Genomic DNA, 24318 nt, shown 5'->3' with positions numbered 1-24318 from the left:
GCCTGCCCCGCCCGTCCGGCCCCCGCCGTCCGCCCGCCCCGGCCAGGCGCGCCCGCCCCCCCGACGCCCCCGCCCCGGTGCGGCCCCCGCTCCGCCCGCCCGGCCCCGGCCCCCAGGAGGAGGCGCTGACGCAGCAGCGTGGAGCCCGGGAATTGAGCGCCCCCGGGGGGTTCCAGCCGCCGGATTCCAGCCCTGCCGGGGCCTGCGGGCGCCCAGAGCCGCGCCGTCCGCGCCGCCGTCCCGGTGAGCTAGGGGCCTCGGTCGAGGAGGGGGGAAGGGGCGAGCGGGCGGGCGGTAGCAAACGAGCGAGGCAGACGAGTGAAGGGGAGAGGACCGGTCGCCCGTCAGCGCGCCCCACCGACCGCGCAGCGCCGCCGCCCCCGCCAGCCCGGGAAGGGACGGACGGACGGACGACGCGAAGCAGGTGCGGCCGCTCGCTCGCTCGCGCCGCCTCTCTCCCCCGGGTCCGGCGCCACGGTCCCGCCATCGGGGAGCGCGGAGCGCCTCGAAGTGACAGCCCCCGGGGGCCGCCCGCTTCGCAGGCCGGGGGCGGGGTGGGTGGCGGCCGCCGGGTGGCAGCTTGGCCGGGTGGCGGCGGCGCGGGCGTCCCGGGCCGCGGAGGGCGGGAGGACGCCGGTCGTTTCTTGGCCTCGGCGGAGCCGGCTCGCCTCCGAGTGCGCGGGCGGCGAGGCCCCCGCCCCCCCGTGCCCCCTCCCCCCATCGCGGTCCCTGAGGCAAGGGGCCGCGGCCGGGGGCGGCGCCGCGGGATCTCCCGCACAGGGTGGGGGGCGCCCTCCCGCGCAGGGAGCTGACCGGTTATTGCTGGATGGGGGGCAGGGGATGGGGGCCACGCCAGGGCGGAGGGTAGTATAGACTCGACCTGATCGGACTGGGAGGAAGGGAGGCGCCGAAGAAGGAAAGGAACCGGTTCGAGAAGCGAGTGTGGGCCGCGGGAGGCCCGGCGAGGACCGTGCGGAGCGGCGGCCGAGTCCGAGGTGGGGCGGGGGGATCGAAGTTGTCAGACCGCCTCCAAGTGACAGCGGGACCCAGTGCTCGCGCCCGGGCCTGGCCCTGCCCTGCCCGCCTCGCCGCCTCTTCTCCGGGGCCGGGGGCCGGGTCAGGTCGGGCCCGAGGGGCCCGCTTGGCGGCGAAGCGCCGGACAAAGGCGGCGCCGGAGCGGGCGCAGGTGGTGGCGTCGGGGAGGGGAGCGGGTCCGAGCCACCCACCCCGAGGGGCGGGCGACTGGGCCGGACTCTGCCCCGGGGATTGCGGGGGCCGGGGCGACCGCCGGGAGGAGCTGCGGCACTGGCTCACGATTCCAGCCTCGGATCGACTTGCTGTTCTGGAAAGAGTGGGGTCGAGCCAGTGGGGCAGAGGTGGGGGTGTGCACGCAGTGGGCTTGGCCAGTGGCGACCCGGTTGCTGGACTTGCCCAAGAGACAGATCGGTGAGGAGCTCTAGAGCCTGCCAGGAATGAGGTGTTTCGGCGAGAAGAGTCTGCCCAAAAGGTTAATCCCACCTGGGACATCTCCTAGTCTCCCGTTGTCACTAGTCTTAAGAGGGCAGAAGACCAGCTGGACTGGGGACTAGGAGATACCTCCCAGAAGTGCTCCTGGACAACCGTCTTCAGCACTTTTCTTTAGCGAAAGAAGGTACAGAGAGAAAGAAGCTGAGTTGAGGCAGGAATTTAATGATTAAGTTTAAAAGGTTTCCTGTCTCCTGAGAGACTTTCCTCCCACCCTTTCCACACCCGTGCCTTCTGAAAAAGAGCGAAAAGGGCCCCAGAGAGACCGTGTGTTCTGGAGGAACACCACTGTCCTTGACCAACTAGAGGACATTTGGGAACCAGTGGCTTAAGCCGTGAGCCCCTCTTACCCCACCAGTGACCAAGCTGGGTGCTGTTTTTCCAGTTGTAAAAACCCACTCAGAGTTCCTGTGCTCTGTCCTGTGATCCCATACTTAATGGAAGAGTTGGGACCACAAAAACAGACTCAGGGTGTTTAGAGTGTAGACTTTTGTTAAAAATCCGGGTCCCACCTGGGGAAGGTTTTGATGATGAGCTGCTCCCAGCTGTGGTTGAGTGTAATCCCTCTTTGGGAAAGCAGCCTGTCACCCCTCTTAGTCTGAGCATGGAGTTAATTCATGGCCGCCCTCTGTCCCTCTCCCCAGGAGGGTCTAGACCCCAGCCTGGGTGGAGTTGAGGCTTGTGGGAAAGAAAGGGAGGTATTACCTCATGCAGGAGACTTAAAGTTTTTTCTGAGGGAATTTAATTGTATGTCTAAGATCCAGAGGATGATGAAGCATCTCAAGGTCTTTGTGTCTTCTGCGGGGCTACCCAGTGTGCATGTGATTCTTTTGGGGGCATCAGAAGAGGGTGACCTGGTCTGGCCACCAGAACTGAAAGGAGAATGGCCAAAACAATGGTTCCCTCTTTGGCTCTCACCTGGCAGGAGACTCATGCAAGTCAGATCAAGTACTTAAGAGTTTGCTCTGTAGAGTTTAGCCAGTGAAGAGTTTCTCTTCTATCTCCCTCTCTGTTGCCCTGCCGTTCCCATGTCAGGCCTATGTTGTCATGGCCTTCCTTTCCCTCTTGTTTGTACTGGCCCTTCTGATCCATTTCCATACACAGATGCTAGATCATTCTTCATAAAGCACTCCTTCCCCTATGTCACTCCCCTACCCACAGACTTACAGTGACTCCCCGTTTCCCGCAGTCTCATCCTGGACAGTGTCCCTTAAGGCTTTCCCCTAGCCCCGGTGTGCTGAACAGGTTTATCACCCTGCCTCTTTGCTCCTCTTGACTTCCCCAGTTGTCCCCAGTTAAGAGTCCTTTGCCGCCTCCTTCTCCTGCCTGAACCCTACTCATTCTTCATTTCAGACCACTCCAGGCCAGCGTTGCTTGCCTCTGAGATTGTGACCCTGGGTTTTATAACATGGCATCCTCTTGAGTGCTTTTGTCCGTTGGAAGTTTCTTAAGGATAAGGACAGTATGAGTATTAAACCTGTGTGTGCGTGAGTATTCCAGGATTTGTGATACAGTGCTGTGCACGTCATTTTTATTGAATGAATAAAAGCAGTTGACTGCTTAGTTGAGTGGGAGCAGAGGGGAAACCTGCCCTTCTGTTTTGCCAGAACTCCAGATAATATGGAGTCCTCGGTGGTTTCCGACCTTTTTTGCCTAAGGCACATACATAGGGCGTGTTTGGGGTGCTTTAGCATGGGGAGCAAATGATTGCTTCTGATTTTCCAGCTGGTGAAGAGTCTGTCCTGTGGATTGCTCACGTGACACCATATAGACATGAATTGGAAAAGGGCTGTAATCCTGTTTTCCTCCTACCTCACCAGGCCATTCTCCCCACCCGGCTTTGCTGCTCTTATGCAATTTTCCTTGTTGTCCATGCTAAATGAATCCATATGTTTTATCTCTTCTCAATCCTGGGTGTAAATAGGGGAGAAAACGCGGTGCTGAGAGCAGAAGAGAAAGATTCCTGTTCTGGCCTGTGAATGGGGCTTTGGGGACTGATGTTGGAGGAGATGTTTATAGGGGCATCGCTGACATGAGAGGCATGATCAGCCCCACACTGGACCCATCAGAAAGGACAGCTTATGATCCCAGCTCTCTCAGAACTTCCATTTTTTGTTTACTACCAACCCTGGACCATGGGGAGATGGGAGAGAGGGCTGGTGACTGGTTTGAGTCTAAACAGTGGAAAAAATAAATTCTGCATCCACCCCCTTTCCCCCAGACCTCCCCTTTGTGCCCCAGTTTGATGATTAATGGACCAGCATTTCCCTTCTAAGCGGGAAAGCCACCCCTCACAGTTGCCATGGCAATGCAGACCGCTCCCCCGTCAATTAAAAAAAAAAAAATCTGTACTAGTTCTCTCCTCCTTGCTTCTACAGTAGCAGGAGACAGGCTACCTCTGAATGAATCTCCTGGCCTCTCTTCTCAGCTGCTCAGGCTGTTTTCTCTGTGTGTCCTAAAACACAGCCCTTCCTCTTTTCTGAGGTTCGTCTGAGTTTCTTCACTCTGAACAAATCTTGCTCCTCTTAGATCCAGCAGCCCATGGAACACTGTTACAAAGAAGCAGAGAAATTTTCTGCCTTTTTATTCATCCACAATGTAGATTAAAAACCAGAAAGAACCTTCTATCTTTTCCTTTGGGGTTAAAAAAAAAACAATCCCTCCACACCATCTCTAGTTTGTAGAGGCTTAAGTTCGGGAGCATTTTGACATCCTTAAAGGAAGTTTCAGTAAACCTGGAAGGGATTCAACCTTCAACATGAGTAGTTCACATTGGAGTTCTATGGGGATTTTCGATTTATTTTCATTCCTCCCCACCTCTGTCCCAGCACTCAGGAGGACTTGTGTGTTTTCATTTTTATCTGTTCTTACTCCTCTTGGCCTTGCTCCGGCAACATCTGGCCTGAGCGCCCTGTCGCAAGGTGAGTCATTAAAGAGGGGAAAAAAATTCTTAAGGGGAAAAAGTTGAGAGGCAGCTTGTGTCGAACTAAGGCTGCCAGTTGAAGCTGCCGGGTTTATGGAGCATTATACGAACAGCCCCAACATTAAAGGGCCTCCGTTTTATGAATGGGTTGTGAGGAATGTAAATAAAGCAGCATCTCTCAATGGGGAAGCATTTTACATAAGCAGTACTACCCTGGCCCAAGCATTTATGGGAATTTGCTAGCATAGTCTGGCAGGACTCACTTCCTTTGTGAACTTGCCATTGTGCTGGGGACTTTGGAGGGACAAGAAGAGTGCGCTTGGACACAGAGGGCAGCCCCAGCACTCTGCTCTGCGGATCCCCAGCCTTGATGGGCCAGCTCACCCTGAGAAGATGGAGTCAAGAGCCTGTAGTGATTAGAAGCGTAGGCTCCCGGGGCCTGGGGTCCTGAAATTCTGCGGGTTCCCGCTTCACCTTCAGGCTGCTTCGACCTCCAAGGAACAAGGGACAGGGAGGTCCTGGGTGATGAAATCCTGCCCGGTTTTATGGGAGGCACCTAACTGGAGTAAAATAGACTGGTTTGAATTTCAGCTCCTTTATGTTTCCCCTGCCCACCTCCTGGTTCTGCCACTAATGAGCAGTAAACCAGCTAATAGGGAGAAGGGAGCAAGAGCAGCAGCAGTCGGGGGTGCTGCAGGCTGCCTGCTCAGGGCCAGACAAGTGCCCTTCGCTCCACTGAGCTGGCTTTGCAGAGTCCCTGAGCACTAGCCTGGCCCTGGGGTTCCAATGGAGGGATTGCTGTCCTGCCCTAGGCAACTTGGTCTAGAAGCTGAGGGTCTGAGGATTGTGGGTTTGGTGAGCAGGCCTCAGGGCAAAGTCATGTACAGGACTTTGTGTCATGTCCTGGGAAGGATTTTCATCCAGATTCCATTTTTCCCAGTGAGAAACACCTGCAAAGTTGGGTGGTTATTAACCTGACTCAGCCTTCCACCAAATAATAATAATAAAAATAATACTACCCTTGAGATAGATCCTCTGCAAGCATCAGGAGTAGAAGAATGGCTTTTTCTCTCAGCCTCCCTGAGGTTTTGAAACGGGAGCTTATTTCTGAGGCACCATAATAACCAAGTTACCAGGACAAAAAAATGACAGTAACTCATCTTAGTTAACAGGATCAAGCCAGGCAGACACTCAGGGCCTACATTTTTTGGTGTGTTGCTGCCTCTTGTGACCCCCAGGCCTCATCTGGAGTGGTGCTGGCCACCCTTACTTCCTCTCCATTCTCAATGCCTGTTCAGGCCTTTACCCTCCTTAGATGCAGCTCTTTCAGTTTCCTGCCTGAAGAGGAGAGGGGTGGCCCACACTCAAGCCCTTCTCCAATTGCAGCTGCGTGTCTAAAAGTGTCTGGAGAAAATTCGGTTTGTTAATCACGTTTTAATCTGGTCAGATGGTTTAGAGGTGTATTGTTATTGGCCATGCCATGTGACTTTAGTCCTCCAACCAGGATTTGAACCCCAGCCCGGCAGTAGAAGCATCACATCCTAACTGCTGGACCGCCAGGGAATGCCCTAGAGTTGAATTATTAGTTTTTAGAGGATCTTTGTAGATATCACAGGAGAGGTATTAGGGTGCTGCTTGATGCCAGGATATTGTGATGTGTATATCAGAATGGAAGATGGAGTCAGGTTTGGCAAGCCTGTCTCAGTATTGGGGGCGGAGCTGTTCTCTGCCTGGAGGGGTTCACACAGTTTGGACAGAGTGTAGAAAAAATTGTAAAATGGATAAAATGACTGTAAGAGATGGTCATCAGGGAGAATTGGAAGGACTTGAATTTATTCAGCCCAAAGAGGTAGCCAAGAGGTCAGGTAATATGTCTTTGAATATTAAGATGACTGATTGGAGTGTGTTGACCAAATTTCAGTCTTCATTGCAGTTCGTGCTGGAGATTTCATCTGCTTTAAGAGACGTGGTTAGATGGGAGGCGGGGGCGGGGGGGGACTATAGATTCTTTTCCTAGATTTACTGTAAAATCAAGAAAACCTGTCTTTGCAGCCCCTACCCCTTTCAAGGCTATAAAATGGGTTTGTTTTAGAAGTGCATCTAAGAACATACTGGGAACTTTGAGTAGACTCTTCTGTAGAAACAGTCTGTAAAACTATGTATATGTTCCCTGGCCAGTACACAGATGCCATTTAATCATAGTACATCTTCAATTCCTTTGTGGTGAAAAATCAAGAAAAACTAATAATGTGTTAATGCCAATACTTAAAACAGCTCAGAAAAGCAAAATTGCACATGCAGGATTATTGGCCTCTGACTCAGCAGCCATCCTGTGTTGCGGTTCGGGGCGTGGACTTGGGGACTGACACCAGTCGCCCTGCCTCCGCCCTTGATGGTGCGGGAGTGTGGGCAAGTTCTCTTACCTCTCTGTGCTTCTGTTTTGTCCTTGTTAGGATGAGATGATAACAGCCCCCAGGGGGTGGGGAGTGGCAAGGATGAATGAGAGTGATGGTGACTGTAAGATGTGGAATGAGAGAGATATTCTCCCGAGATAGCTGGGCAGGTTGGGAGAGAAAAGGATGGTAGTGGAAGAAGGTTGTGCTGTGTAACATGAGGGAATTCCTAAAGTAGCCCATTGAACTGTGGATTACACTGAAGAGGCATGGTGGACTCCTGGGGATGAGGGAGAGCTTTGAGGTCAGAGTTTCTTGTCCTGGGCTCCAAGTGGTGCCATCAGCCTAGGGTAGAAATGTTATACGAAGGGGAGCAGGTGGGCAGCCAGATCTTCATGTGTTCAGCAAGCTCTTAATAAGCCCTGTGGATGAGATTTACTGGTAAGGAAGGCAGACCCCGCCTGTCCTGGTAGAGGTTGCATAATGGGAGTGGCACTAAACACTTAGTTAATTAGTGAGATATTCAGGTTAGGTGCCTGTAACTCTAGTAGGGGCTGCCTGTGGTTCTGTTCGTGCTGGCGGAATGTTGGGAAGGCCTGGTCTTGGGTCTTGTTTCCCGTGGCTGTTTCATTCAGGAGGTCAGCACTTCACTGGGAAGGGCAGAGCTCCCATGTTGGCCTGGCTGGCCAGTTTCTTCATTCAAGACACTAGATAGCACCTCTGGTCTTGGCAAGCCATCTTAGACATCTAAGTTATTGGTTCCTGGAGTGTCCTGGTGGTTGAACCAGCCACATACCCTTTGGGCAAGTGCCTGGAGCAGGCTGGTGAGCTGATGTGTTTTTTGGAGAACAGGGCATCAGTCCTTGAGGCTTCCTCCTGGTGGGCCTGTTGCTGAGCCTTGAGGCTCCGTGGCCCTGTTCCTGCTGTATCTCTTCTGCACTTTCACTGCCAGGAACAAATAGGTCCTGCCCCAGTGGGAGATTTGCTTCTGGCCTGGGCACTGTGGAGTATGAGAAGGGGAGGGGCTGCCAGAGACAGCCCAGAGCTCCACTGTCCCTCAGCCTGGAGTAATTCTGTATGGAGCCAGTGGTGGGCAGTCTGGGGAAAGTTGCCTTGTCTCCTGCCCTTTCCAAATGTTTGTGAAGCAAATTTTCTAGAGTGCTACCCATTTCCCACTGGGTTTGGTACACCTGGCATGAAGTAGACCCTCAGGAAGAATCTGGAAGTCGCGGCTCGGGTGTGCCCTCTGGGAAGCTGCTTTGGAGCTAAGCTCTCTCCACCAAGCTCTGAGCACTCTGCCACAGCCCTTTCACAGACTCTTGTCCTCTGTCTTCCTACCAGCTCAAGCTCCAGTTGCCCAGTTTGTTTTGCACTTTCCCTCAGCTCTTAGCCTGATAACTTGACATGTAGGGGGCAAGAATGAGCTTTTGTTGATCGCCTGTTGTATACCATTCTTATTTAACTGGGTGCTCACAACTCTGCTATGTCAATCAGGAAACCAAGGTTCAAGAAGTTCAAGCTGTTCATTGATCAAGCCCACTTGGGATTAGTGGCAACATAAAGTGGCTTCCAGCCCTGTGTGGGTCTCACCTCGCTGAGTTGTGGCGAGGGGCCAGCAAAATGTTGGCCGAATGAACAAAGGTCACAAGAGGTGCCGTGTGCCCGGCCGTGAGTGGCAGGCGTTCTGGCTTAGCTAGACCGACGCCTGCCCTGAGAGGTATGCCTGGTGCACACTGGAGCAGGGCCCCTGAAAGAAACTAGGGGAGGCAAGTCGCCTTTGGCAAGGACTTGTGCCTTTAAAAGAAAGCCTCTAAAGACTAGTTTTGTATTGCTTGTGATTACCTTCTAATTTGTCAGATTTGAGTTTCTTAGAGCAGAGCACTGCAATATGACTAAAATACAATGCTCTCTGCCCACTGTCCCAGCTCATGGGGCTGTGTGTATAGATTGATTCTAGATCCAAGGGGTAGGTCTTGTCTGCCTTACTCTCAGCCCCCTCCCTGCAGGAGGGGCCTTGCCCTGAGACTAGGAACTGACTGTTTCCAGTGAGAAAGAAGAGATTCCACCTATTCTGCTGTTCTGTATTCCTGTGTGTGCATGCTAAGTCGCTCAGTCCTGTCTGACTCTTTTGAAACCCTATGGACTGTAGCCTGCCAGGCTTCTCTGCCCATGGGATTCTCCAGGCAAGAACACTGGAATGGGTTGCCATGTTCTCCTCCAGGGAAATCTTCCCAACCCATGGACTGAACCATCGTCTCTTACATATCCTGCATTGACAGGTGGGTTCTTTACCAGTCAGATACGGATCAGCTTAGCACACACGTGCATGGCATCTGACTTTGTGTCCAGAGCCAGAAGGTCATGGAGGTTCTGGACACCTGTGTGTCTGGGCGCTCCTGCAGGGAGGGTCAGAGTGGACAGGAGTAGGCAACGCTGGGGCTGTGGGACTGGGCTCGTTGGCACCCTGGACCTTGTGTCGGGTAGGGGTGGACCTTTCCTATACCACTGCTTCCACCTCTCTGGGCTTTTGGGAGCCCCCAGTGTGAAGTGTGAGGAACAGGTGGTCTGACAGACAGGAGATAGGCTTGGTGCCTCCAGGGCAGGAGAACCCAGCTCCTCAGATGGTCGCCAGACCCCGGGGCAGCCTGTAAAACCAGCCGCATCCAGACGGGGCAGGCCAGTTCTCTTTGGTCGGCCACGGTGCTTCCTGCCCAGGAATTTGTAGGAGCCCCGCCTCACTGCAGAGTGAATCGAGTACCCATAGCAAATGAGGCTGAATGGGCACCAGGGAGACCTTCTCTCCTCAGGGGCAGAACCCTGGGGCTTGAGCTCTGCGCTGCCAGAGCTAAGACTTCTGCTCTCTCTGGGTGCCTGTGCTGAAGCCACAGTCAGATGGTGGCAGCAGGCAGTGCATGCTCTCTGACCCCATCCCCCGGGTCTTGAGCATCTGAAGATCTCGCCTTTCTTGTTTCTTGGAGGCCTGGAGCTGTTGTTCAGGGTCTGTGGGATACAGTTTCTGCCCCTGCCCTCTGGCTGCATTGTAAACAGAGCCCCTCACCGTCACCTCACACTGAGTCCCTCTTGGGAAAGCAGTGGCACTGCCGAGTTCCCCGGGGTGGACTCTTGGGTGTTTTCAGTGGAACAGTTGCAGGGCAGGGTTCAGATGCAGGCTGTGTTTTCAGAGTTTTCACCGCCCCCGCTGGCTCTGGACTCCTCGTGTGGGGATTTGAGGGCCGCGGTTGGGCTGCCCTCCCCTGTCTGTGGATCTGAAAGAGACGGATCCCCGGGATGTTGGCCTGCCCGGTTCCTACTCTGCTTGGCTCCTGCATGGTGACTAGTATCATTCTCACCACCACTCTTAAGTAAGCTTCCTTCTGATGTGTCTCTTTGGGATGAGGAATCTGACGTTCAGCAAATTTAAGTAAGTTATTCATGATGGGCAGACTTGGCATTTAAATCCAGGTCTGCCTGACTTAAAGTTTTGGTTTTTTCCATTTTACCAGCTCTCAGGGATTCAAGAGATACCAGCCGCATCTTTATTTGGCTTTATCACAAGAATTTCGGCAGCTTCACCTCTCTGTCTTTCCATGAAGTAATATCAACTGAGTTTAAAAGAACAGTAGCTTGCCTTTGTGCTCTTGCTGCTTTTCTTCTCTGATAGAAGCTTCAAGAAACTCAGTGTCCATGAAAAAGTATTATTCCTTTGAGAGGTGGGGATTATTCCAAAAGAGATTGCAGAGGTGGGCAGTGCTTAGCTCGGTGCCAGCTGCATGGCTTTAGGTGTAATCGTAAGGAGGTGGCTTGGGGCAGGGCCTTTCTTGACCCTCACCCAAGGGGCCACCTGGGTCAGCTCTTGCCTAACTAAGACCCCCCCCTCCAAGTACTCCCTCCCATTAAGAATAAACAAAAAAGCCAGAATTTAAAGTGCCATGGTAAGGGAAGTTTCAGGAAGAGCATTGGGGTGGGGGTGGGGTGGGGTGGGGCATGGGTCCTGAACCCCTAAGGGTGAGGTGGGGGTGTGGTCTAGAGCCGGGTAATTTAGGGAGACCCCCTGGCAGGGCCAAGGGCCACTTTCCAGCCTAGCGCAGCCTCTGCAGGAGTGAAGCAGACTCGACGTGCTCATGCAGGCCCCCACCCCGCCCCTTTCCCCTCTGGTGCCCGTGGCCCGTCTCCTCCAGGCCGTGGACCTGCTCTCACACACAGCGCCTTGGGGTGTGATGCAGGCCCCTACCCCGCCCCTTTCCCCTCTGGTGCCTGTGGCCCGTCTCCTCCAGGCCGGGGACCTGCTCTCACACACAGCACCTTGGGGTGTGATGCAGGCCCCCACCCCGCCCCTTTCCCCTCTGGTGCCCGTGGCCCGTCTCCTCCAGGCCGTGGACCTGCTCTCACACACAGCGCCTTGGGGTGTGCTACACCTGGCCTAGTGGGGGGGGGGGGGCTGGGTATAAGGTGCTGCTGCAGTTTGAGGGTAAACTCTCCTTTTTCTGTTGCTGTGGAGATAACTTCACACAGCCAGGGAGACTTGCGATTTTGGATTCAACTTGTGATTCAACGGGTCTTCAGCTCTGAGGACCACCAAACAGCCACTATGCTTCATGGCAGCTGTCAGACTGGTTTTCTTCAGTAAGAGCTTGCTGTGACATGGTCTCGGCAAGCTGTAATATGCCCTGGGGAGTCTCTCCTAGGAACCTTCTCCTAAGGGGGCCCAGACTACCTGTCCCTGGGAGGACAGGGCTTCCCAAAGAAAAGGAAGGTAGTCCGAGAACCTAGGCACCCTGGTGGTGTGTTGGCAGTGGTGGGAAGTTCCTGGTTGAGCTAGTCTGTAAGTGGGAGAGACAGACGGCAGGGAGCTTGGCAGAGCTGGAAGGGAAACCAAGCTTTCCTGGTTCAATGGGATCTTCCCCCATTGAGCTAGGCCCCCCTGCAGGTTAGAGGGGCCCTGGCAGGCTGGGCGCCCCCTCCACCCAGCCCCACCCCAGGGAAAAGTTGCTGCCGAAGTTCTCACACATCCATCTGGCTTCAAAGCATGACTCACTCTCTTCAGCCTGGAGTGAATACGGTAGGCAGCAGAGACCCCAGCCTCTTCTGGGGAGTTGTAGGGGGGTGCCGTGGCTGCCTTAGGCACCACATGAGAGCTGGGAGTTGTTCTGCGGGTGACGAGATTTGGCAGATTCGGGAGGCTCGCAGGAGGCCTTTATGCTTGATTTGGAAATGTGACTTGCACCCTGTGATTTACTAGGCTTCCCTGGAGCGTTAGCCTCAGGGATAGTGAGTGTCCCTGAGGGACTGGAGGGCTGAAAGGGAGATGCAAGAGTGAGATCCTCTGCAGGAAACAAGTTCTCAGGTTCTGGGGACAGCTCCAGAAAGTGGAAGGCTCCTCTCCTAATCTTCCATGTTGAGAGGGAAAGACTGAGTGGGACCAAGTATCCCAGAATCCCTGGGCCATCCATGCATGTGGCCGGTCTACCAGCCAACTAGGGGTGGAGAACAGACCAAGTCCTTCCTCGGTCTAAGAATTCTTCATTGACCAGACTTGAAAACACCTCCCTCTGTTTGCTTTCCATTTCCCATCTATCCCTCCTTATTCTGTACTTGGTGTCCATGTCCTTAAAGGCCAGGTGACCTCAGCCTTGGCCACCAGCCATTCCCAGGCTGATTGCTGTAGTAACTTGGGGCCTGTTGAGGGGCTTTGGCCCCTGCTCAGCTGTGTGGTCTGTTCACTGTTCTCCAGGCCTTTTGGGAATGGAGGAGGCCTGGGTGCGGACTTCCCCAGGAAATACAGATGTCCTTCTCCTTGTTCTTGCTCCTTCACCTCCAGCACAGGGGTGCCCTGCCAGTGAGGGAAGGGCCTGGGGTTGTAAGCACCTGGGATGGTTTTGAAGGTGAAATGAGGCATTGCTAATAAGCGTGCTGAGCAATCAGGGATGGGTGGTCCCCCATCCCTGAAGCAAGAAAGAGTCTTAGGGAGCCTAGCAGATGCCTGGAATTTTTCAGGAGCACTGCAGTCTGTGCTTCAGGAGTGAATGGATTTGCCTTCTGTGACTCTGTCCTGCCTGGGGCCTGGTCTCTGGATATGCAGGTCCCCGCACGTGGCCAGAGCAATGCCTGGCATGCTGCCTCCCTTTTCCAGTTTTCCAAGTTCTTTCCCAGGGCTGAGGGAAACCCACGCTGCCCTCAGCCTGGTTTTTGAAGCACTGTTTCTCACCTAGTCTGGTTTATCTCTGGAGAGGAGACCCAGTGATCCCAGACACTGGCCCAAGGCCACAGGAGCTACTGGAAGGGCTCTGGACTCCCTGGGAGCCCTCAGGCTTGGGACTTTCAGGGTTAAATCCTGGCCCTGCAGGGACTGCTCCCAGCTCCTCCTGTGGAGTGAGAGTGAATAACAATAGCAGTAGGGAAATTAAATTGAAAAGCCAGAGGGGGGTCGCAGAATGCTGGTGAGGGCAGAGCCCAGTCTGACACCTTACTTGGCATCACCTTGCTTTGTTGGAGTATAGGTAGAAAGTGAACAGACCACCACCCGGGGAAGGGCCCGGGGAGGGATCCTCCCACCCCGCCCCTCAGTTCTTCATTGCCTATGCCATGCCAGCTTCCTGCACACAGCCTACTTTGGCCTTTTTCATTTAGGGGGAGACTCAGGGGGCCCCAGGTATGTGGGAGGTGGGGGTGTCTGCCATGCACATTTAGGGGGTGATGCCTGGTCATGGGCATTGTCCTGGGGCTCTAGGTTTCCTGTGATTCTCTCCTCCATCCTGCCCCTTTCTGGCATCATGCCTACCTGGAGGGAGTCCTGATAAAAAGGGCTGGACTAACATGGCTGAGCGGCTTTGTCCCGAGTCACTTCTTCCCTTTGGTACTTTCTTTTCCCAGCTCTTGGTGGCTGGTGGACTTTTAAGGCTGTACCACAGGTCTAGAGTGTGGTCCGTGGGTCTCCTACCTGGGAATACTGGCCCCAACCTTACTGCCATCCCTCCCCCAGGTACTGGGCTGTTTGGAATCTGAACTAAGGTGGGGCTGGCTCCAGGGGCTGGGTGATACCTCCCATCACAGGCTCCTCACAGCCAGGCCTTCATCCTTCAGGGGGCTTTGCAGCAATACCCAGGTTATGGCTGTCCACTGTACTTGCCAGGCAGGTGTCCTCACAGACTAGACTTGGCCTTCTCCACAGCCCAGCAGGCAGGTTCCTCATCTCAGCTTCTCACTGTCCATCTCCTTGTCCTCCTTGGCCAATCTCAGAGGCCCCAGGAAAGGGGAGGATTGATCATGTCTTTGAGGGACTAGATGAACTCCCACCACCCAAGCCCCTATGCTGCTTCAGTGTCCTCAGAGTCTCTTCCTGTCCTGTGATGAATACCCAGTGGGAGAAAAACATGTGGAAACAGCTGCAAATTTTGTCCCCAGCCTTTTCTGTCTCCTGATTCTGGGTTTGCATTGCGCCATAGGCTCCCCAGGTGCTCGGTTCAGAGGAGAGTGGGGTAGCCAGTCCATGCACAGCTGCTGGTAGCCTGACCCCACTAGACTTTTGCACTCTGGAAGAGGGGTCCTAAGAAAATCCAGGCTGGAAATAAAGTGAGGGTAGGCCAGAGTTATTGCAGCAGGTGCTGGAAGGGCTTCAGTTGGGGAGAATGCAGACCAGGACAGACTTCTCTCATTGCCTGCTTCCATCCTGCAGGTTGGAGATACTCCATGACACACACTCGGAGGAAGTCTCTGCCCATGCTGAGTTCGGGCCCCACAGGCCGCCAGGAGCCCCTGCAAATGGAAGGCAGCAGTGTGGAGCAGCGGGGAGAGGGCGTGGAGCCCGGTCCTCCTGAGAGCGCAGAGCACCTTACAGGGCGCCGCAAGAACTACCCACTGCGGAAGCGCCCGTTAGTTCCCGAGAAGCCCAAGGCCTGCAAAGTGCTGCTGACCCGCCTGGAGAACGTAGCCGGTCCACAGAGTGCAGATGAGGCTGATGAGCTGCCCCCCGACCTGCCCAAGCCCCCTAGCCCAACCCCATCCAGCGAGGACACAGGCCTCTCACAGCCCCGCAAGCGGCGCCTGGCCTCCCTCAACGCCGAGGCCCTCAATAACCTGCTGCTGGAGCGGGAGGAGACCGGCAGCCTGGTGAGCACCCGCCGCAGCCGAGGAGGAGACCCCCACCGCAGCCGGGACCGTGACCGGGCCGCTGGAGGCTGGGCCTCCTCTAAGAAGCGGCCCCGGCTTGGGAACCTCGGAGAAGGAAGTCGGGACCTGTCTCCAGAGCCAGCACCGGATGAAGGGGCCCGCAGAGATGGTGATCCAACTCCCAAGAGACTGGCCAGCCTGAATGCAGCTGCCTTCCTGAAGCTGAGCCAGGAGCGGGAACTCCCCCTGCGCCCGCCTCGTGCCCACCCTGAAACAGATGGGCACTCTGCGGAGCCACCAGCACACAAGGGCCTGAGGCCTAAGTGGGCCAAGGTCAACAGCAAGAACTATCCCAAGGCCCGACAGGGGGCTGGCTCTGGGGAGGCTGCAGGCCCACCTAGCTGGCAAGGGTGCCCCGAGGAGCCTTGGCCATCTGCCCCACCTCGTGGGCCAGCCAGCCAGCCACCTTACCAGCCCCTGAGCAAGGCTCTGGAGAGCCCCTTGGGGCTGCGGCCACAGCTGCCCCTGCTGATGGGGGGCCAGGCAGCCCTGAAGCCCGAGCCTGGGCGTCCAGGCGAGGAGTCACCTGCCCCTAAGCAGGAACTGCACCAGCCCTCGTTCCCCACACCACAACTCTCCCCGCTCCCGATGCCTGGCAACCCTGCTGACTACAATGGCCTGTATGGTCGGCCTGAGCTCACCACATTGGGCAACTTCTATCTGTACTGCAGCCAAGATGGGCTGCAGTGTGGGGGCTACTCTTCCTGCCCCATGCTCCCCGAGGGCAAGCTGTCCCCAGTGGCTGCACCTAATGAGGGGCTTCTCTTGGCTCCAAGCTCAGTGCCTACAGGCACCCCTTTCCAGCACCCTCCATGGGGTTCTCGCTATTGCTCCGACGAGGATACTGGAGCGAATGGCTACAGCGTCTGTGAAATGTTGTCCACGTCTCTTACCCACTTCGGCACTACCTGTGGCGGCTGCCCCTACAAAATGCCTTTTGCAGCAGGTATGCCTTCCTAGAGGTGGGGTATCCCAGGGCATCTCTGAGATGCGGTGTCCCAGGAGGGTGGGCCGTGGACTGGGGTGGGGTGCCTTGGCATCTACAACTGCATGGGAAGGCTAGGGGTTTTGAGAAGAGCGGATTCCCCTGATTTTGTGCGATCAGCCTAGGAAATTCCAGGAAAGAGGCCCATGTTTAGTTCTCAGCAGCCCTGCTGTATCCCTGCTGTCTGTAGAGGTTTCTAGACTTGGCAGTTGGCAGCACTGTGGTGGTAGAAAGGGCAAGGACAGTCTCTCCTGCCTCCCCTCTGGGATACCCATTCTTAGACTTTGAGTAGCAAGTTAGATGTTGAAATTAGCGCTTGTGCCATGTTGTTCCCATGTCCCTTTTGCCTTCCTTGAGGAAAACTAGAATTCCTTACTTCCCAGGAACCCAGACCATCTGCTTGCCAACCAAGTGCAGTATCCATGGGAGGGATGGTGGATACCAGGCCTGGTAGGTGGTGCCAGCTGTATTAGGATAGTTTCATCCTGGCCATATAGGCCTTGAAAGAAAAGTAATGCTCAGACTTAGCATCGCCTTGCTAGGTGTGGACCAGGTGGGCACACCCGGAGAACAGACAGGCTGCTGTTGGGGCCTGTGGCTTTGGTGTGTACCTTCCCAGCAAGATCAGACACCTGAGAGTCTCATGCTGTAGCTGATGAGACAGCCCTAAGTGATCTCTCTGCCCCCACACTGGCAGGAATGTCTTCACATGCCTCTCCAGGCTCCCTTCTGGGCGGAAGTGACACGACCAGAGCCATGCTCGCCAGCATGTCTGCCGTGCTGCTGGTGAAGTGAGGGGCCATGCCTTCTCAGGGCTTTCTGCCTTCTCCTCCACAGCCTTTCTCTAAGGGGTCTATAAAACAACTTAATAGACCGCTTAACTCTCGCCAGACTTGTTGTTTCAGGTTCTGGCGTGAGTAGGAGCTCTGGAGAAATGAGAACAGGCTTTTATTTCTCTTCTGTACCACTCCCTAAGTTTAGTCACCTAACCCGTGGGACCCTAGACCCTTAGCCCTTTGCCCTGGGACACCAGTAAGCACCATGTGCCGGGTGCTTGTTCTTGGTGCTTTATATATGGGAGGCCATACGGCATGTTAATTGAGCACAGAATCTGTGGCCAGACTGAAATGTTCTCCCCAACCACGTAATTGATTGTGTGACAAACCAGTAAGCACTCTGTGTCTCAGTTTCCTTAATTGTAAAATGAGAGTAGTGGTACCCACCTCATGGGCTTGTTGTAAGGATGAGATGAATTGATAAAAAAATACTTAGGACATACTACATGATACTCGAAACTACTGCTTCTGTGGCAAGGCACTGAGAGGTAAAATGACTTGCCTGAGGTCACACAGCTGGCGAGTGGCAGATCAGGGACTCACATCCTCATCTAGCTTCAGATCCCCTGCTCCCAAGCACTGTGGAGGCCTTTAGAAAAGGAATATTAAGTCAGAGCTAGAGATGCTGTTCCCATTCTACTTCTTTCAGGCTAGAAGAGGAGGTGGAGATGTCTGTGGGCCAGTCTGCCAATGTCAAGGAACACCCTTGGCAGTCCCTGATCATCTACCTTAAGGGCCTCTGGCCCCACCGGCCACTGCATTGACCTTTGGGTTCACACTTAGAATTAAGATGGAAGCAGGTTTCCCTGATAGCTCAGTTGGTAAAGAATACGCCTGCAGTGCGGGAGACCTGGGTTCAGTCCCTGGGCTGGGAAGATCCCCTGGAGAAGGGAAAGGCTATCCACTCCAGTATTCTGGCCTGGAGAATTCCACGGACTGTATGGTCCATGGGGTCGCAGAGTCGGACACAACTGAGCGACTTTCACTTTTAGGCTCTGAATGCAGACGTGCTGGGGATTCACTGCTTGTCCTTACCTGCCTTGATTCCCTCTCTCATTTTCCCAGAAGGCTGCAGATCCCTGGGCCAGCTGGAATTTCCTCTCCCGGCAGCCGGCCACCCTGCCTCGCCTGCCCACCCCCTCCTGGGGTGCCCTGTGCCCAGCGTGCCACCTGCAGCAGAGCCCGTCCCCCATCTTCAGACACCCACCTCGGAGCCCCAGACAGTAGCCCGCGCATGCCCTCAGAGCGCCAAGCCTCCTAGTGGCTCCAAGTCAGGTCTGCGCACGGGTTCCAGCTGTAGGCACACTGCGCGGAGCAAGGCCGCCCGCAGGCCCAGCCACCCCAAGCAGCCTCGTGTCCAGCGCCCACGCCCCCGCCGCCGTCGCCGCCGCCGCACTAATGGCTGGGTGCCCGTCGGGGCTGCCTGCGAGAAGGCCGTCTATGTCTTGGTGAGCGCCAGCTCCCAGCCGATGGGGAGAAGGGAGGGTGGTGGCAGGGACACAGGACCTGCAGCGAGGTGGATCCCAGCCACCCCCTCTCTGGCCACTCTTGAGAGGTCAGGGGGTTCCAGCTCAGTTTTACCCTGGGGAGGTGATCACGCTGGCCCAACCTGCTCCCCCAGCCCCTCCTGATCCGGTGTCCTGTGCCTTGGGGAGTCAGGGAATACACAGTCACAGCTGGTGGCTGCCATCTCCATCACTGACTCTCAGAGAGGCCTCCTGATGAGTCTTCACCTCTCGTCCTGGATTGTAAAGTAGAGGACTTCCCTGGAGACTTTTTGGATAAGTATGTACAGGGGAAATGGGGATAAGCACAGGAAATTAGTGACACAGGAATGTCTGGGATGATGAGAAGAATGTCGGCTAAAATGTATTGAGCACTTCTGAGGGGCCAGAACTGAGTGAAGTTTTTGCATGCATTATCTGCTTTCATCCCCGCCACTGCCCTGTGAGGTACGCCGCACCCTGTGGTCCTGTAACTACCCTCATATGAAGACAGGCTTAGCAGTAGATTAAGTAATTTGCCCAAGGCTTCGCCACTTAACCGTGGTGGCTTGAGTCAAAATCAGACTGTCCATTAGGAAACTTGAGGACTGCCCGGTGCTGGGGGCTTGGAGTGCGAAAGCCAGCTATCAGTGGTGAGGTGTTCAGACACAGCCCCAGAAGTTTCGAGTCACTCTCTTAGCTCTGCTCTCATTTATCGGCCTTTCTCCCACTCTGCCCCAAAAGCCAGGCTCAGGGAGGAGGGGACAGAGCGCTCACCGCTTTTGTAGTCTGCTGTCCACAGTGGTTTGACTGCTCTGAGGAGATCACAGAGGGAAACAACATCACTCCCTCCCCATGCTGACTGTGGCCCCACAAGCCTTGTTTGTGTCACTGGTTTGTTGCTCAGGATGAACCGGAACCAGCCATTCGAAAGAGCTACCAGGCAGTGGAGCGGCATGGAGAGACGATCCGAGTCCGGGACACTGTCCTGCTCAAGTCAGGCCCTCGAAAGACCTCCACACCTTATGTGGCCAAGATCTCTGCCCTCTGGGAGAACCCCGAATCAGGTACCCCCTGCCTAGAGTCCAGCTGGGCACTAGTGTCCCGCGTTCTTAGGAGAGTTTGCCTCCCTCTAAGCCAGCGTCTGTCTGTTGCTCAGGGAGACAGCCTTGGGCTGGGCTTGGATCAGCTCATTAATCTTTCCGGCTATCAGGGACTGGGCACCCGTCACCCTGCCTCACCTGTCAGTGCCTTTTTCTCCTCCTTCCTCCATGCCTAAGAGCATTCTCGGCCACTGAGTTACTAGACTTGGCCCAAGGCAGGGGATAGGGGTGGCCAGAGCTCACAGGATTGGCCCGGGCTTTGAAGTTGGATGAGCCTCCAGGGCAGGTGGCCAGCCCGCCTGCCCATCTCAGTCATTCTGGAGTTGCCAGCTCAAGCCCTGATTGCTTCTGTTTCCCTCAGGAGAGCTGATGATGAGCCTCTTGTGGTATTACAGACCAGAGCACTTACAGGGTGGCCGTAGTCCCAGCATGCACGAGGTGAGCTGCCTGGCGGCGGGAGGCAGGGGCATGGAGAGCATGGTGTGGGGCAGCAGCCTGGCTGGTCTGATCCTTGGACTTGTCACCTGGGATACCAGAGAACCTGGGGAGGGGCCAGAGTTGTAGCCTCTTTTCCTAAGACTGCCCAGTTCATGTTTCAGTGGGTCTTTTGTCCTGAAAGGCGGGGCAGAAAGGGGGCCCCTAAGGCAGGGGGTGCCAGAATGGAAACAAGTATATACGTCCTCCTGGTGACAGGAGGGGGGAGTGCACACCTTTAGTCATACGATGTGAGAGGGAGGGGAGGAAAGACTCTCCTAACACACCCGGGTATCTCCCAAGCTCTGCACTCGGAGAGGTGATGCCATCTGGGTGTGGTTGCTCCACCCCCAGACTGGACTCCCTTTTGCTCTTTTTCCCCTTGCTGGGACCTTTCTCCTCTAACCGGGAGGATGTACACCAGCTCCTCTCTTCTCCCCTGGGCTGGGGTGGGGGTCAGGCGGCTGATCTTAGTCAGGGGCTGGAGCAGGCACCTGGCTCCTCCTGAGAAGGACAGGACCTAGGAGGAATGCCCTGGGCTGTTTGATGAGAACAGTTAGGCTGAAATTCCAGGAAAGCTCCTTGGCTTCCTGGGTGCTAGCTGGAGTTAATCTATTTTGGGTCAGGAGTCCCAGCAGAGTTCATGTCCATCTTGCTCTTGGAGTTAGGTGCTTCCCACCCTGGTAGCCAACCTCCTTCTGTCTCCCCTTGAGCCTTTGCAGAATGAAGTTTTTGCATCGCGACATCAAGACCAGAACAGTGTAGCCTGCATCGAAGAGAAGTGCTACGTGCTGACCTTTGCCGAGTACTGCAGGTGGGTGGTGCCCTGTACCCCTGGCTTGCCTCTCCCCTCAGACTCCTCAGGTTATTCGTGGGTTGCCTGTGATCCCCAAGGGGATTTGACTCATTGGACCTGACCTCCTAGAACTTTTTTCCAGTCTGCTTCCATCATCTGATTTTTATAGGAAAAAAAATAAAATCGTTCCCCTTTTGAGGCAGAGTGAATTGGGACAGAGTTTCAGGGGTGGGGATGGTTACAGTACTGCTGTCAGAAGGCAGTCAAGGAGAATTGGCAGGTATTTGGTAGGGAGGTTCAGTAGGTGTGGGTCCCCAGTGATCAAGAAGATGGAGTGGTGGTTGGCAGAGAGGACATAAGCCCCAGGACAGGAATGGAGGCAGCAGCTGCCCTTGGGGAGGCGGGAGGGGATGTCCAGCTCTCTGGGCAGGGTGGGGAAGGAACTGGTCTTCCTGCTAAGACAGCTGTGAATGGTGTGTCACTGCAGATTCTGTGCCATGGCCAAGCGCCGGGGCGAGGGGCTCCCCAGCCGAAAGACCGCACTGGTGCCCCCATCTGCGGACTACTCCACCCCGCCACACCGCACAGTGCCCGAGGACACGGACCCTGAGCTGGTGTTTCTTTGCCGCCATGTTTATGACTTCCGCCATGGCCGCATCCTCAAGAACCCCCAGTAGCCTCCTCACACCCATGCTGGGGCTGCCCACGGGCAAATGGGGCTCAGGGCAGGGGGCACTGCTTGAAGCACAGCACTTGGTTAAGGGGCCACAGGAGCTCAAGGTGGCTGGCCTGTGGTCCTCTTGTGGGGGAGGGCAGGGGCCCCTGTGGGATTGGGCCCCATGGGAGGGAAGGGGAGGCCAGGGTATAAGAAAAGCATCAGAACCCTCAGCTTGGCCCAGGGTACCTCTCTGGGGTCCATGGGCAGAGGCTCCTAAAGAAGCAGTCTTCCCTGAGGCTGGGCCAAGCCTGAGGGGCATGGGCCCTGGAGGGACTGGGGGAAGGTCCTTCAGGAACCATGCCCTTCTTGATCCTCCCCTGGGCCCTTCAAGGGGGCATGAGAGCCAGCTTTACCTCACCCACTGTGACCCGCTGCCTCCCCATTAGCCTGGGACCAGGCTCTCCCAGATTCTAGCACAACTCGGAGCCCATTCCTTTGAGGCCTGGAGAGCCAGTGTCTGGCTCCCAGAGTGTTGACTTTCTCTTCCTGGACTTGGGGCCTTTCTCTGGCATTCCTCCTTTGCCCTTGCAGTAGCCCTTGGTGCTGGGACAAGTTACCAGCCCTCACAGTCATGGGTGTGGCCCCCTCGTGGGAGTCAGCTTCCTGTCCACCTCCTGGTGAAGGCCACCCAGCAGGTCTGGCTTCCCAGAAGTTAACTGATTAACGCGGGCTTTGTCATGTCTGGGAGAGCAGAAGAGAGCTGGGAGGGGGTGGGGGCAGGGGGCAAGGAAAATTGCTACCTGATTTATTGAAGACTTCTCCTCTTGCCTTACACTTGGAGGTTCTGGGAAACCTCTTGCAGAACTTCACACATGACTCTTCAAGCCACACCCACCTGAAATCAAACCAAAGGAGTGCTGTGGCTCTCTTTGCCCCCAACACCCCTGTCCCTAGTCTTTTGTAGATTGCACTAACATCCCAGCAAGAATCAACACTGTATCAGTCCACAGACCTGCTGAGCTGCAGCCACTCACTCTAGGAGCTAAGGACCTGCATTTTTAGTTTGTTCCTGTTGCCAAGGGGCCCTGTTCTCACCTCATGCCACTCCCCAGAGTAGATTAGGAGGCTCAGCCCCCTGCTGTCCTTGCCAGGAGTAGGCCCTGGCCCTGGGGCACTCTGTGGGGGCTGGAGCAGCCTGGTTCTTTCCTATTTGTACCAAAGAGGAGCCTGATGGGGAGAGGGAGCGTGGCTTGGGCCTGGTGCTGGGCGCATGCTCAGCAATTCTGCAGGGTACCACCTTGGGGACAGGAGCCAAGCAGGGCAGGACTGGGCCCCCCCTCCCCTAGAGAGGGGCAGACACAGACCCCACAGACTGAGGAGGTTGCAGTGGGTGAGGACAGTTGGGCAGGAGCTGGAGAGGGAGGTGGAAGCAAACCCTGAGGGTACACCCAGCAGTCCCCAGCCCTGCCCTGTCCCTGAGCAGACGGCTCCTCCTGGACCATTCAGAGGTGAATTCACACGTGGGAAACCCAATCTCAAACCCCAAGGGAAGAAACTTGGGTCCCTTCTTACTGAATAAGCTGTTTGGAGGAAGACATCAGTCAAGGAGGGTGGGGCAGTAAGAGAGGGTGGCAGAGTGGGAGCTGCTAAGGAGCCCAGCCTCACCCAGCAGGAGGAGGTCAGGCCTCCTCCAGGGAGGCGGGGTCCACTGCCCAGAACTTAAATGCTTTTGAAATCTCTTAGATGTGGAAATATTTTTTGAACCTGAAAATGCAGCTGGTAGAATTTCAGTGGAAGCATAATTCATGTAAAATATATTTTAGTTGATATTTTGTAAAATGCACTTTTTGTGTGTGTCGACCCTGGTTTCTCAGATCTGTATTTCAGTGTTTACAAGGGAGGGAGGGCCTTTCCTCACCTCCCTTTTGACAGAGATTAGAAGTACTTCTTTAAGAAAAAAATAAATTTGAGAAATTGTATTGATTTAGAAAAGGACCATTTTCTGCGTGTCCTGTCATCTTTTTGTGTGTGGGCTTACACCTCTTTATTTTGGAGGGGCTCCTTCTTAACTAGCAGTGCAGGGACTCACTGAGGCCAGTAAGCCAAGAGCACAGGAAAGGGGAGGGCGGGTGGAGAGCAGCAGCAGGAGAGGACACAGAGGGAATGGCAACTTGGAGTTGATTTCTTCGTATCGTGGTAGCTGAAGCCACCTGCCTGGGCTGAGGGAAATCCTTGGGTCACCAGTTCTCACCTGGCTGGTGACCTAGGAACTCGCCTCCAAGTGGTTGCATGGTGAAGATACTATTTCATCACCTTCGGTCATGCCCCTGGAGAACTGAGGGCCTTGGCATCTTGCACCTGTCACTCATGAGGAATTGAAGGCCACACCATGAGGCAGGGACTCAAACCTGGACCATTGGTTCAGTCAATCCAGCCCTCGCCCCAAAGCCTATGTTGACTGTGTCCAAGGTGGGACGTCGTCTAAGGCTGGGGGTGTTCCTTGGAGGCGGTTAATGCTGCTCAGCCATCTCCTGCATTTTGTAAGCACGTCTGGGTAGGTGCATTTCCATAGGGGTTACTGGTGACACAAACACCACCATGGACGTACTGTAGCACTGACATCAGTGTGCTGCCCACGAGAGTCCCGTGAGATGGGTGGTATCCTATCATTTTACAGACAGGAAACTGGTGTGGAGACAAGTATTTTGTCTAGAGACTCCTTTAGAGTAAGGAGGAGGCCTGGAGGAGGGAAGACAGAAGAGGAGAAGATTCCGTGGCTGTTCCTGTATTCAGACTGCCTCACTGTGACTGCTAACAGAAAACTGCTCAGAGAAATGAACGCATGTGACCCATTTAGCAAAAACTTTCTCCAAGTTGTTTTCTCCTCTCCTGGTATAAAAAATGTTGTTCAGTCACTTTAATCGTGTCTGACTTTTGCGACCGCATAGACTGTAGCCCTCCAGGCTCCTCTGTCCA

General features: G+C 55.1%; 1 protein-coding gene across 3 annotated transcripts; it reads left to right on the top strand.

Moving 5' to 3' along the window:
- Window positions 1–105: 105 nt before the first annotated feature.
- BAHD1 (bromo adjacent homology domain containing 1) lies at window positions 106–23338 on the top strand. Of its 3 annotated transcripts, none has more exons than XM_040226932.1 (7): window positions 106–243; window positions 14513–15952; window positions 17896–18275; window positions 19219–19378; window positions 19776–19852; window positions 20602–20702; window positions 21172–23338. In XM_040226932.1, exons 2-7 carry the CDS (start codon window positions 14527–14529, stop codon window positions 21359–21361), a joined length of 2334 nt encoding a protein of 777 aa, XP_040082866.1. In that variant the 5' UTR covers window positions 106–243; window positions 14513–14526; the 3' UTR covers window positions 21362–23338. The 3 variants fall into 3 exon arrangements, with proteins under 3 accessions (XP_040082866.1, XP_040082865.1, XP_040082867.1); XM_040226931.1 differs by having other exon boundaries at window positions 17893–18275; XM_040226933.1 differs by having other exon boundaries at window positions 17893–18275; window positions 20611–20702; window positions 21172–22233.
- The last annotated feature ends 980 nt before the right edge of the window (window positions 23339–24318 follow it).

The sequence above is a fragment of the Oryx dammah genome, unplaced genomic scaffold (assembly GCF_014754425.2).
Source record: "Oryx dammah isolate SB20612 unplaced genomic scaffold, SCBI_Odam_1.1 HiC_scaffold_26, whole genome shotgun sequence".
Taxonomy (NCBI): domain Eukaryota; kingdom Metazoa; phylum Chordata; class Mammalia; order Artiodactyla; family Bovidae; genus Oryx; species Oryx dammah.
Note: the sequence above shows the minus strand (reverse complement) of the source record. Positions and strands in the feature narration are given on the sequence as shown.